Here is a 14,567-nt window from a genome sequence, read left to right as displayed (position 1 = left end):
GTTTCACATGATTCAATGAATTCGCCATAATTGTGTCTGTCACCACCGGAAAACGAGGGAAGAATAACACTTAGAAAATGCGATGGGTTTTCTAAATTACACATGTTGCACAAAATTTCGATGAGCTTTGAAACGTTGATGAATTGAAACGTTGATGAACTTTGGGCGGTGTGGTCTTGGCCGTAGTGTATCCAGAAAATGTTTAGTTTCGATAAACTTCGCGACGATGCAGTCCTGATGGAAGTATGTCCAGAAAATAGGCGAAGTGCTCGGATGTCCGTCTTCTCATCCTCTTTTCGACTGCCAGACGACTGCCAGAATGGTTGGGAGAGTTCTTTTTTTAAGGGAGTAGTTCTTTTACCGACTGCGCCACTGTAATGTTCTGGTGCTGGGCCAGTGTACGTAGGTGTACCGTGGTGGTACCGAATATGGGTATGATGAATGAACGAAAAGACAACTACAGGTATCGTGGGTACAAACTATGTATAAGTCGATAGGCGTACAGTGAGGTGACAACAAATCTAACTGCTATGTGACTATGTCAGGAGGTCGCGATCCCGGCGCGGCGTGGTGGCCCTAGCGATGCCAAAATCAGAGTGTCCGTCTCCTGTCTCCTGGTTGCTGTTCAAGGGGATGATCATGATGAAGGGAAAGCCGGGGAAGAAACAGGTAGGGAATCATCCGTGCCAGGCGGTACCGGGCTAACGGGAGTTTCCGAGGTCGCGGAATCGCGGACAAGGGAGGTGCCTGGCGCGGGGTTGAGAGGATGAAAAGGAGAGACAGGCGCCAGGCTGGTATAGATAGATATAGGCATGTTGGGGCACACAACAATATTCTGAAAGTTTAAAAAGGTAAAAATTTTCAGTTTTACCTTATAAATTTGTAGAAATTTATTTTTCCCAGCTTCATGTGCTTAAATATTATTAAAGCCTCGTTATGCAATAACAGAAAGAAATCGCAATGCTGGCAACAGGGACTTAAAATTTTTTGGCGAGTCCCAGGATAGTCGCTTGAATTGTAGCTTAATATTTCTCTCAATCTCCACCAAATCACCTTTTTTGCTGACTAACAAAGACTTCTACGAATTGTTTCTATTAAAAAAGGAGGCTAACATTCCTAATCAGTTTTTGCCAAATATAACTGCGACTATGAGTAGGATTTAAATTATTTACATAAACTAGCGCACAGAAAAACTGCAGTTGAAGGACTCGGAAGTCAAGGCGCATGAAAGCAGTTAATGAAAAAATTGAGATATTAGCGATTTCAACCAGAACTAGTCTTGAAATATATTATGTGATGATATCACTGCGAAAATCCAATTTTTACTAAAATTGTGATTTTGAACTTTCATTCCGCCAAAAGGCTCCATGTAATTTTGAAACTTAAGAACACATATGTGTTTCCCAAAATAATTACAAAACACTATACTTATAAGCCTTGTCCTCACAGCCATTCAATTTATAGAGGAAGGAAACTAAGTACAGGTGATACGTTGATGAAGGAGGAGCAATAAAAAAGTCCAAGTGTAGGAATAATAATTACATTTTATTTCAGTCTTTATTTGCGGCTACAATAGTTTTGTTTATAAGTTTTGGTTCCTGAAATTTCATCCTCCTCCTTTCTTCCTTTTTGAACTGCTGTCGTTTTTTCGCTATGACATCCATTAACCTGAAGTATAAGGACAGTGACTCATTAGAGGAAGATAAATCTTCATTGGTCCTCAAATCATGGCCAGACGATGGTAACGTTTTTACAGTCTCATTCCGGAAGCTTTCGTGAGTGTCGTTCTCTATTCTAGTGCTTGAATGTCTCTCCTCAAAAACAGGTCGCTGACTGGTGAATTCTTCACTGAAGCGTTTGGTAACTTCCCTCTTCGCTGAGTTTGAAATATTAGGCCATTGCATACTCTCACTTCTGAAAATTTTACGATGTTTGTCATTGAAGAGGGCCCTGGCTGATACTTCCATGGCAGTTTCTGATATCACCGATGTATCTGACAACTGACAGAATGTGTTTTTAGATGATTGGAATGCGCCAGGAATGGTATGTTCGTTTGCTGGCTTTTTATTGAAGGAGCATGATTTAACATTATTTTTATGTGTTTCAGATGAAAAATCTGATTGATTTTTACCATTCAAAGTTGTCATTCTTGTAAAGGACTCAGCTGTTGAAAAATTTCTTGACTGACAATTCTCTTCTTTTTCTGCTGTCAAACTTTTCCTTCCATACTTGTTGTTTCTTTCTGTTATCAAAGCTTCCTGAATAAAAGAAAATAGTGATCAAGGAAATTAACAAGAAGAAAATAAAATTATTCAGAAAAATAAATCAAACTAGACGAGAAAATAAGAAATTGTTTAGAGAAACACTTCAGAAACCTAATTTATATAATTTCTCTCTTGGAATGGAGCTGGATTATTCCATTGCATTTGATAATTTACCTACAACAAGAAGAAGGGTAAGTTGAATTTTAAATCGATTCACTAAAAATGGTGAAAATTAATACGTAACATACTACTACAAATAGCAATTAGCCTGTGGGCAACTTTTCCTGCTCGAACTTTGCAACTGATCTTCATCTATTTTTTGTTTTTTAAAATTACAGCGTTAATTAGACCCATTGCATTTTAGTGTCCTGATAATCTACCTTCCTGTACCTAAATCTAGTTCATCTCATCTACAAAGGCAAATTTACTTTGAACTTTGGCCAATGTAGTTTAGCGATTGCATAAAATTAGCTGTGCCCACCAGGTTTAGCTCAGTTGAAACTAGTTTGACAAGGCAAAAAGTGATGTTACCCTATATCTATGCATTAGTTTGCTTGATGTTTGTCACACTAGTTTGATGGTAGCTCACCTGTGTGGATAAAATATAATATTTGAAGTTAGATAATAGTTTGGGTGTGTGACAGGCAATAGTTGAATCAAGCATTTTTTCAAACGCCTAGGCAAATAGTCTAATAATTTTACTGAAATTCAAATTTTGGTTCATTTCCTAATTTTAGACAAAATAATTCTTATTGTTTGTTTAAGAAGGAAATTATTCACTGAACAAATGTGCATCATACAAAGTTATCCATAATAATCTTTGGCCCTGGAACTAACATTCATCTCAAAATGTACTGCATGTCGTAAAATAAAGAATTTTTCAAATTTTGGCATTTGAAACGTATAAGGAGCATTTGGAGAAGAATATTCGAGGAAAGTCCCTGAATTTGATGAATTTTTACTTTTAGAATGTTCAAAACTCAAGATGTCTTTCTTGAAAACCTTCTAAAATTTGTACATTTTCAAAATTTGACTACACGACTTGTAATTTAACAAAATATGCCTGATTTGACTATTTGCCTGCGACAGATACGTAAATAATCATTCCTCACTCGGATCAAACATCGGACTGACGCTCCATCTCTTCGATATTTGTCTTTGATTTTCTTTCGAACTTTGGTATCTGCAGAGGCTTGTTTCTTCTTCTGACTGAGTATGATTGGTTGCGATGAGACGCAATCGCCAAATCCTGGGTACCTCAGTAAATGATTGGAAGATTTGTTGTAGTTTGAAAAACCTGCTCCTACTTTTTCTGTTACATATTTTTGGTTGTTTGGTTGGACAAAAGCATTAGAAGTCTGGAAAAAACAGTTGAAAAATCGTTGAAAAATGAAGCAAAATACCACACTAAATCCCATTCAGAGGAAATAAACGCCCATTTTCACACCCTTGAAAGCTTAACAAGATCCATTTAGGAGACGAATTCTATTTTAGGGTGTTTGATATGGAAGACAGATTGTACCTTAAATAATGCACGATGGTGGTGAAACTCCCAAATAACGTATCTCAGTTTACAATATTTCAGACTTCCTGTCATACATTATTTTTTTAGTGGAGAACTACCCACCATCAATTCTTAAAGACTGCTAGGATTGTTCTTCTCTGTGCGCAGAACATTTTAAGAATACCTCAAGGAAATAGATTGACTTTATCTCCTTTAAAAAAATAAAAGAGGAGCGGAGATTTAAAACACCATGAACAACATGTGTGGGATATGTCGTGGAATATTACATAAGGAGTTTTGATGTTAATATTTTGTAAATTAGTAAGTAGTAATAAGATCTGGCCGAATGCAATGGCACATTTCTATACCCAAAATCAACAGAGATATATTGCCCACTGGAAACTTCAGAAAAGATGGAATTCAACTTCCGAGAGAAAATTTATCAGTTACCTCTGAGTGAGATGATTCAATGCCTTTGAAAGATGAATGCCTGGTAATTTGGTATTCATTTAATAATGAAGATGATTCCTGTACTCTGTTACAAGGAGTATTCTTTTGCTGTGGACCGATTGGTTCATTCATTTTGGATCCAATGGCCTCCGGAGATTTTTTTTGTGAATTTACTCTGAACCGCTGACCATGAGGATAGGTTTTTGTGTATTCTCCTTCATTGTACCTACAGCTGTAAAAATAAAGCAAGTGATAAGCAATATATGACCCTTGACAGGAAAAGTGACGTCCATATAATAAAATTAAACATTGGCTTGCTTGCACTGGTGCGTACAATAATTTCTAAGGGATATTTGTACTGGCAAAATATGTCCAAAAATGTTGAAACCTTACTGGAGTCACGAGAGTTTGAACTGGATCATTTAAAAACACAGTCTTGAAAAAAAATAGCCTACTTTTCGGGCCGTTTTCAGGACTCCAAATTCTTGGTTAAGACTGTAATTTAAGGCCCTTCACTGATATGAAATTAAAATACCTTATTACTTATACATGTACCAGAGAGCCGCTTCCAGGTACCAGAGAATATTACCATAAAAAATTAAATTTTGATGGTGAAACTTTCAGAATATGGATCTCGGTTTGGCATATTGCAGACATCCTTTTACACGATTTAATTTTCTCATTTTCTTTGAGTCAAACACTCTTATCTCAATGGTGCCAATTCCGTAGCTCAGCAGCTCATCTTCCCATACCATGGACCTTAAATCAAAAGGAAAAAGAAATTTACAATTAACTATCAAACTGATTAAGTTATACATACTTGTAAGCAGGATACTCATAAAGTGGAGGGGGTGGCGGTGGTAAAAAGGCATCAGTTGTTTTATGCTGGGGGCTGTTCATTGAACACTGTTTAGATGGATCTAACATACTGCCATGACCATCCTGTAAAATCATAATTGAAGAAGGAGTTATTTTGACAATCCAAGAAACTATTCTTAAATTTTACATTATTGCCCACCCGGGCAATTGTTGTCAAAATGTTACTAAAATATTGCCGCAACCTTTCTAGCAACCATTGCCCAGCGAGTGCTCATTCAGGTCTGAAGAGTTCACAATGAAAAGACCATCAGCTTATGGTTGAAGAAGGCACAATGAAGTACTGTAAAATGAGAAGGATAAACTTCAAGAACGAGCGACAGACATTAAATAAACAAGTCAACATCTGTATTTAGTTCCCAGAGATTTTGCAATACTCGCAGCATCTTTTTGCATTGAGATTTTTTTTAAAATTAGCTGAATCGGTAAAAATTCAATGATGCAAGCAAGTAGTATTATCACTTCAGCGCAAAGTTATGGAGCCATTCCGTTGGGAAACCTAATTTTTAGGTGCAATTTACACGTTTTTTGGAGGTTAAACAAACTTTTAATAATGGAACAATATGATTTGTAAAGAGCAAGGTTGCAACAGAGGTCTAGGGTCATATTTATGAATGACCATTCTTTAAATGTTAGAGCACCCTTAACCAGTGTAACTCTTATGGCTAAAGAGGGCCTTAAGATTTAAAAAACGACTATGAATACTGTCCTAAGGTTGTGCCAATTTTTTAAACATAGCCTTCCTTATTTCTTGGGTGCTTAAGTCACAAACCGCCAGGAGAAGTCAATTTACTTGTTGCGAGTATCCAATACCTACTTGAAAAGTAAAATTAAAAAAGTTTATTTTTTATTTCATAAGAAAAGTGGTTGTTAAAATATGTTTCAAAAATATTGTCTCTGGATTCAATTGAGGGGCTTGGAGGACAAGGGGCATAGGTGCAGTATTTGCTTTTTCGAGAAACCATTTTGAAGTTTCGAAATTACATGGATTCTTAGGGCGGAGAGATAGTTCAAACTCAATTTTTGATGCTTAAGAATTGGAATTTGGGAGCAAATTTTATACAATATATGCATCACTAGTTTTACTTTAAATCATGAATCTCTCAATTTTTTCAAAAATTGCACTTGTGCGCCTTGCCCTCCAAGCTCCTCAATTTATGATTAAATTTTAAAAAGACAAAATTCATATTGTTTCAAAGAATACAAAATTTTTAAAGGAAATGTGTCTTTTTTACCCCATGGTTCAACGTTCCCTGATCTGAGTTCATCTCAAGCTGTGATATGTTGTTTCCTACATCTTTGTAACTTGGTCTGAAATTTTCTTGTCTGGGTTTGCGCCGCCGTTTAACTTTCTTCTGCTGCATCTGCTTGCTCTGAAGAAGAACATTTGATACTTGAATTTGAGGACAGAAATACAAAAAAAGACTGATGCTAAGAAAATTTTCCATTATTTTTAAAAGAAAATTAGGTAAATCTACAAGATACTGATAAGAATAATTTAATAATCAATTAGCTGATTAATTATGTAGGAATTGTCAGATATTCTTTAGAAAATTCATTACAGTCAAAAAATCTTGTATCATATCGGATATGAAGACAACAAATTTGAGCAGGAAATAGTTCGAAATAATATGAATAATATGACTTGAGTAAAAATCTCTGAAAATTTTATTTGTTAATTTGCCATCTTCACTGGAGCTGTTTAGATTTACTTAAAATTATTTCATTATCAAATATTGTGAGTAATACTTTACGTAAAATTTGTTAATTTGACACCTAGAAATTTTTTGAGATCCAAAAGTTTAAAAATTCTCAATGGGTGAATTGAAAGAGAGGCAAAACTCGGGCCAAAAATGTCGCAGAACCGCTCCAATAGTGCTGGCCTTTACTTATCTCTTAAAATAAATACTAACCAATTTGAAGATCAAAAGGGATTGATGGTCAAATTTTAGGATTTCCCTTGGATTTTTTCTGATTAGTATGATTTGTAATGTACGTAGAGTAGCTGTCAGTATAATCCATTTTCATAAAAGTACCTGAGATATATTGAGATTTAACTACAAATTGAAACAACTACGTTGTGAAATCTTTATCACAGACTTACAATTTTTAATGCTGCAATTATATTTGGGATTTGCATTGAGTTTTGAGTGAGGTTCTTGGAGAAAGAGATGTCCATGATTGAAGGAAAGCTTCAAGAAAGACAACTTTTTAAAATTTTAACCATCTCATTGAATCCTTGAGCAGTTTCCGACCCCTCTCCTATTTTTTCATACATAACTTTTTTCTAACGACTCAGAGGTATTTTAAGGAAGGTTACCTTATTACAGTGATAAGAATTTGAATTTGTGAACGTCTTGCTACAAGCATCAGTAGATGAAGAATAGGCATCAGGGACTGAAGAAGGAGTTTGAGAATCGCAAGTTGAGATTGATTTCCGCCACTTTGGACTCAACCGGTGTTTACGAGCATGTCGATTCCACGAGGCATTCATCTTGCATTCTTGACAGACATACAATTGTTTCCGGTTCTGGAAGGGAGCAAGCAAATATGTTTTGATAATACTAAAGGACGTGAGAAAAGAGTGTTGAGGCTAGATTGATGATGTTTGTCGGCTCCTCAGATTATTCTCAAGCTATGCAGCTTCACTTCAAAAACTTAGAATTAATTTCAATAAACTAAACTGTAGATGATTGATTTATTAGCTTTAAATATTATTACCTGGCTATGATCTCAGTAAAGTACTGAAGTCCTAAACCCATCAAAAAAACAAAACTTATGCTTAAAAGTTAAGACTTACACTTATTTGAGCTAATAACTTTACCTACCTTGCCCTCTTTGTGGAATATTAATTGCACATTTGATACAGCGTTCGAGAGATGATTGATGTAGGGTTCCGGATAGAGTTTCAAGAAGTTGGCACGAGTCAACGAAAAATCGTAACAACAAGAGTTCTTAGATTCCCATAGTTCATGGTTTCTGTGGATGTTACATGCATGACAGTTGACATGGTTTCTGTGAGGATCCACTCTGAAAAAATTAAGTCTGTAGTTCAAAATTCAATTGCATCAAATTTGATGGAAGAATTTATTTTCTTAAAACTTGCTGGGCAAACTTTGGAAACAGTCTGCATTCTAAGGAAGATTATGAAAGAGGGCAAAATTTTGCCCACGTATCACAAGCACTTGGCAAACCAATCTGGATAATGCAAAATACGGACAACACCATGTGCGGATGATTTGATGGGTGATTTCACGATAACAGGAATAGTTAAAATGTGAAATACCTTAGAAATAAAAGTGCACCAATTTTAACAGGATTTCATTACCTCATTTTAAAGATATTAAACTTCCTTTTTCCAGCTTTGGCACGCTCTATTTTGATTCAGTGCAAAGTTAAAGTGATTGATAAACAAGCCATTGAATCAGGTATCCGCGCTTCCCGCGGGACTGCTGGAGGTCCACGCAAACATGGCGGCCCTGCCAGATTGTGTCGGTTACGTAACAGACACAGCGTAACCGACACTCAAAAATGTGAGATTAAAGATGATACAAAAGATGAAACTTGGCAATTCTTGAGTTATGAGGTGGAATTAATGCTGCCTTAAAAGTTTTCTAAACTTTGGAGACTTCCTTTTAGTTTAATACTATTAAATTCAGGTTTTTGCGTAGTGAGGAATTAGTGCTACACACGTAAAAATCACTGGTTTTCATGATAATTAAAGTTTTCATTGTAAAAAAAACTGACTTATCAGTAATGGTTTTGTGAAGAAGACTTCAGCGAACAATTTGATGGCAGTTTTGAAACTCCTGACTCCATCTGGCGAGATAAACACTGCACTTCATACAACTGCAAAAATTTGTTGCCAAATGTGGCGACACCTCTTTCTTATGACTTTTCTCGCTCAATAATAAACATTTCAGTTCAAACTGGCAATTTTCTTGAACACTAGAGTCTCTTTTCAGCAAATATTGCCAAAGAGTTCATTATCAGTACTGATTTGTTACCGCAAATTGCTCTTTTGCTTCAAAATCGGGGTTGGCGACGCATAACCGACCGGACATTTTCGGCCTTTAGAGTCTCATATTATTAAATATAATAATAATTCATCATATTTTTTAGCATGGATAGGTTCAGGGACATCATTCCTATTGATTAATTAATTTAGTTTTCAATCGTTTTGCCCTATGTCGTTCATAACCTACGGCGACACGACTATTCCTATTATCGTGAAATCACCCTGATGTTCGCCGTTCCTGCTTTCACGACAATTTAGATTCATGACAATGAACTAGACGTCATTACACTGAAATGATCCAACTACAGAATTTTGAAGAATAACAAATAGTCTACAATCGTGTTATGTATATTAGACACATCTTTTCTTCAACTTCTTTAATTGGTCGATCCCTTATCCTTCGTGACATGCATTCAAGAAATTGGCTTTTGCAATTACAAGTCTTGGGAACAAAAAATCTTTGAAATGGAACAAATGAGGGAAGATTTAACTTGTAACTGAGCTATTTGTGTTACACACCTGAAAAAGGAAGAGCTGGACTTCAAGATTGATGGTTGTTGAATGTATCCAACAGAAGTGCAGATTTCATGATTTTCTACCGCATGCTCAGATTTACTGTTCTGAGGGTACAAAGCCTTTGGAAGGTGTCTTCTGCAAGTGTATTTTTCTCTGGTTGCTAGAATATGACTGCACTTTTCATGTTTACAACTTTCAGTTGTTGCACATTCGTTGTCTGCTATACACTTCTTCATCGTTCTTTCAGTCAGTTTTTCATTTTCAAGCCAACCTAGTTTCTTTCTTATCCTGTCCAAATTTTTTGAGCACTGAAAATAGAAGATAAACAAAGGCATTTTGACATAGAACAACCAGGAAATTACTCAGAATTTCAACTGATCATGGCTGTCCAGGTGTCGATATTTAACATCCAAAAATAATGAGGTTAAATTAGATTGACATCAACACCATAAGGTCGACACTGCTGAAGACGGAAGACAGATCTTACAAAATGATTTTCCGACAAAATTTATTATAAAAAAATTATAGTCTTTCTTGTAATTGTTTTTAACCATTTTATTTGGTTTGTTGAATAATCTTTTCTTATTATTACCAAAAGCCACAGACCGTTGAACACTACTTTAGAGGGCCTTACATATTGTTACTTTTGTCTCACATCTAACATATTATACTAACAGTATACTCATAGCCTTGGCTGCAGCTCAGAGATGAAATATAACATGAATAATGAATGAAAGATACATACACAACAATAATCTAGGATTTGATGCTCAAAAGCAGAAGATGAGCATCTGATATCTGATAGGTTTCCTTCGCAAGATATTGTTTCCTCCGATGAAAAACTTTCATACTGTTCAGGAAAATGTTTCTCCCCAGACCTAGAAGCAATCATGATTCTGACATGTAAAATTCTAAAAACTAACTTGAAAAAACAATGAGATGAAAAAACCTTTAAAAGGATTACAACTTTGGTTCTTCTATGTAGTTACAGAATTTTCCAAAATTTACATGACACCTAATTATTTTTGAAATTCCAAAAGAAACAGAAAAATTTGTGGAATACGCTTCAGAGAAACTAAATTATCAATTGAATGTCAGAAAAAATTGAAGGGTACCCTCTAAGAGCAAATTTACCTAAAATTTTCTCTCAAATTAAATTTTTTTTTACCCTTCCATTTTTTTTTCTGCCCTACATCATGATAAATTAGAGTACATTGACTTAAAATGTTTGAGGCCTAAATTGCAATTTGGACTAAGTGGAAAAGCATAAATGCGAGGAAACTAAAAAAAAAGCTGCTTGATGGTGGTTTTTGAAAGTATATACTCCTACTTCATTTGTGGAAGTAAATATATGTTACTTGATATTTTTTGGACAAAATTTTCAAAGACTTTTCTAGAAAAAGCAGATAAATTTCTACAATTTTGATTTTTTGTTTAATGAGTTGTCATCCTTCAACAAAGAGAGATAAGACAGGAAATTCGCAATGTCAGGATAAAATACTCGGTTTTTTTATTTCATCATCGATGAATAGGCTTTGCAAAAGAAGACTTACTTTTGTTCTTTGAAGGATGCTTCTGTTGGTTTTCTTGTCGGCTGACTAAAATCACTCAAAATTTCCCGGCAGGTTTCCTCGTTTGCTTGAGTGCCTTTGTTTACAGCTCTAGATAGGTTTCTAACACTTTCTGTTTGACACATTTTATTCACTGAAGCATTTAACGCATGGAGTGAGGAAATCTCATTCTGAATTTCTTTGTTGCTAAACAGACAAGAAATTTTGGAAGTGCAACTGGTGCTCGTTGATACTTTTCCCAGCGGTAAAATCTGTGATGATGTTTGACATACTTTATCAACAGCCACTGAAACTTTCCACACATCTTTTTCTGAAGGTGCTTTGACCACAGATGGATTGATAAAAGATAAGTTTCTTAATAAAGCTGGGGCTGATTTTAAAGTTTTCAATTTCACTTGACTCAGACGTTCAAAGCAAGACTTATTTGATTGGAGGAACTGCAAGGAAGAATCATTTTGGTCTCTACGCTTCATTTGTCTACTATTCCCGGAATTTCCGGAAATATTGCTGGAGATAAAGGGAGTCAAGGTTTTCACTGATTTTGAATCTCGAATGAACTCAATTAAGTGTGCAGTTTGAACGTCATTGTTTGAGCCATCGCTTGTTATAGGAGCAACAGCACAAGCTGAGGAAGTGGGACGATGTTCAACTGACTTCGATGACGGAATGATAGTCCTCTCAGAGCAGCTTGTGACATTTATCGTTTTGGATGACCTTTCCCTCATTTCTTGGCTTTTCCATAAGCGACAGCTACCATGATTACTCACAAGACTACTTATTTTATCAGACGACTCATTCGAGACTTTACTTTGACTCAAATTTGTGTCCAAGACTACTCTGTGCGATAGACATCTTAACTTATTAAAAACATTTTTCAGTTTCCATCCTCTGTTGACTTTGACAGAGCAATTCCCTTCATCTGACTTACAAACTGCATTGATATTTGCAGTTGTTTTGAGATCTGACTTTGGTCCAAGTGAACGTGATGTTTTGCAAACTTTGGCTTTGATGACGTGAGGACACATTTGAAGACATCGCCTGTCTTTGCTTCTGCAATGCTGAGTGTTTCTACGCCGATTTCGCCCAAATTTGCAATTCTTGTTGTGCAATTTCTGGTTTCCATTCCTTAATTTGAATTCTTTTTTAATCTGAGTGAATTTTTGACTTTGCTTCAAATCACCACAGGCTCCAGCAGATATTTTTGCATCACTTACTGTCTTGACAGAGTCCGAGGAAAATTTGGACAAAATAACTTTGTCGGAGGCATTGCAAACATCTTCTGACATTTTTCATGAAACTATTATCAAAGGGGGAAAAACAATTAGAAAAAATGGCAATCTTCAAAAAATTCTGGAAGTGTATACTTCAAATTTATTAAGTAGTAATTAGAAAAAAGAGTGAAAACGTGATCAGATGTTAAAGTGATTAAATATTCGACATTCAAATTGCAGAACCTTTTGATAGAGGAAATTTAACATTTTTACATTCATTTAAGCAGGGGAAAATTAGTGCCAAAGATTCGAGATGGCCATTACTAAGTGCAACCAATTATTGATTTTGTTGAATAATTGGTTCCAGTCATTTAAAAAAAAAGGACAATAAAATTGAAAAGAACATTCTGACAGACAAACTGTAGAACACCAATTATAAAATACGAAGAAAACATTTGTTGATAAAATTATAAAAAAATATTCTTTACCTTTCCTGGATGAATCTAACCAGATTTAGAAATCAAAATCTGGCATCAAAACAGTTCCATTGGAGGATCGCACTTCATTGTTCACCGCCTCGTATCAATTTCTGGGAATGGAAGAAATAGAAAGAAAAAATAAATACTCAGCTAAAATTTGTATACATTTTTTATGTCATCTTGTTTTAAGTTATGTTCTGTTTTCTGATATTCCACTATTAAGCTAAAAGCTTGAACAATTCAGTCATTGAATGATGAGTAACCAGACGTATTGTATTCTATAATATGAAATCAGAAGAGTGACGAGTAACGCTTGACCCCTGAGGCGTAAAGCGATTCGAGGATTGGACCACAAAGCCATTACAGGGCGAAGCCTCCTGGTTTAGGAACAGATAAGATGATAAGGATACATACTGCTCCAAAACTCTTTAGGGTATGAGTATTGGGGGACCAACAGTTTAAACCAACTAGGAATTGAGAATCCTAGCAATGGCTGATTCCTGATTCTTGATCATATTTCAAGGGTGAAGTTGTAATAGGATTTTCAAAATAGGTAACTCCTGTTCATTGACAACAAAAGAGTGAAGTATCTTCAAAAAATATTTTGGGAGGAAAAAAAAATACTTATAATTATGACTAGGAGAGAGAACAAAGAACCATGTAGAATGGTTCTTACTAAGTTTTCATCTTACAATTCAAGTTTTCAGATGGGTATTTTGGTGGATAACCTGAAAATACTCAGATCATCTGCTTGTAAAATTTCAAAGAGAAGAGATTACAGCTAAAATTCATAAAATCAGTGCAAACAAAAAACTAAGTAAATCTTGAATTTATAAAGGTCATGTAAAATGATTGCTTGTAGAATTTCCTTCAAAATGTAAGTCTGTAATCACTCCATACTTATAGAGATAGGTTAAGTGGTTTTAATTAACTCTCAAGTCGAGTACTATAAGTGAGTTTGATTGTACATACCTGAAATTTGTAACCTTAAAATAATTCGAGGAAGGTCATAGAATATTTGATGTTGGTGTCATATTAGTAATAAACAATGTGAACTTGTTCCATTTCGTGAAGTTCTCAATTTTGACTAACTTCAGGATGCATCAGTAGAAGGTTAAGTTCTTGTTCCTTGGTTTTAACACATGGAGCACTTCAGGACTTAATAAAAGCAAGTTTGCAACTGACACAAACACCTCACATAATTATAATGAGGATTGTAAAATACTGAAAACGATTAATTAAATGTTAGGCACAAGGCTTTACAAATTGTAAACCATGCAATGAATCGATCTTGTATGTATTACCTAAATTGGATAATTAACCGAGCTCATTTTTTTCTTTAATTATTTTGTTACGTTTGAGGTTATGGTTAGGGTTTATGCTGTTTGTCTCCATTTGAAAAGAAAAAAATTTGCTCTGGTATTCTGAGCAAACTTTTGTCATATATTTTTTTTCACTTTCTTGTATGAAATTTTGATTCTTTTCAAAAGGATTTTTTTTCTTTCAAGACTCCTAAAATTTAAAAAAAAAAAAAACAGTCTTCCTATTCAGATTTGAACTGAAATGAAAAATATTGTCTGGACGCTTCATTGACTATTTAAAAGTTCATTCGCTTCGCAGATGGTTAGGTTCTTCAAAAGATATAGTTCTTATTGTATTGTGTGGAACTCTAAAGTTT

At 35.0% G+C, this 14,567-nt stretch overlaps 2 protein-coding genes across 3 annotated transcripts in view; one reads left to right on the top strand and one right to left on the bottom strand.

Moving 5' to 3' along the window:
• The window catches only part of LOC109031122 (uncharacterized), a 34,459-nt gene that overhangs the window by 2,945 nt on the left and 16,947 nt on the right, over window positions 1-14,567 (top strand). The gene's annotated exons all lie outside the window — the stretch shown is intronic.
• LOC109030855 (uncharacterized) lies at window positions 1,527-14,354 on the bottom strand. 2 transcript variants are annotated; one of them, XM_019042074.2, is made up of 12 exons: window positions 13,862-14,354; window positions 12,899-12,999; window positions 11,182-12,496; window positions 10,374-10,506; window positions 9,632-9,936; window positions 7,923-8,124; window positions 7,415-7,624; window positions 6,330-6,467; window positions 5,039-5,160; window positions 4,219-4,450; window positions 3,377-3,622; window positions 1,527-2,258 (listed from the first exon to the last, which is right to left on the bottom strand). In XM_019042074.2, the coding sequence occupies exons 3-12, from the start codon at window positions 12,483-12,485 to the stop codon at window positions 1,551-1,553; spliced, it is 3,600 nt and encodes a 1,199-aa protein (XP_018897619.2). In that variant the 5' UTR covers window positions 12,486-12,496; window positions 12,899-12,999; window positions 13,862-14,354; the 3' UTR covers window positions 1,527-1,550. The 2 variants fall into 2 exon arrangements, with proteins under 2 accessions (XP_018897619.2, XP_018897703.2); XM_019042158.2 differs by having other exon boundaries at window positions 12,899-14,354.

Source organism: Bemisia tabaci, chromosome 2, assembly GCF_918797505.1.
Source record: "Bemisia tabaci chromosome 2, PGI_BMITA_v3".
Taxonomy (NCBI): Eukaryota; Metazoa; Arthropoda; class Insecta; order Hemiptera; family Aleyrodidae; genus Bemisia; species Bemisia tabaci.
This window is presented reverse-complemented; position numbering and strand designations above follow the sequence as displayed.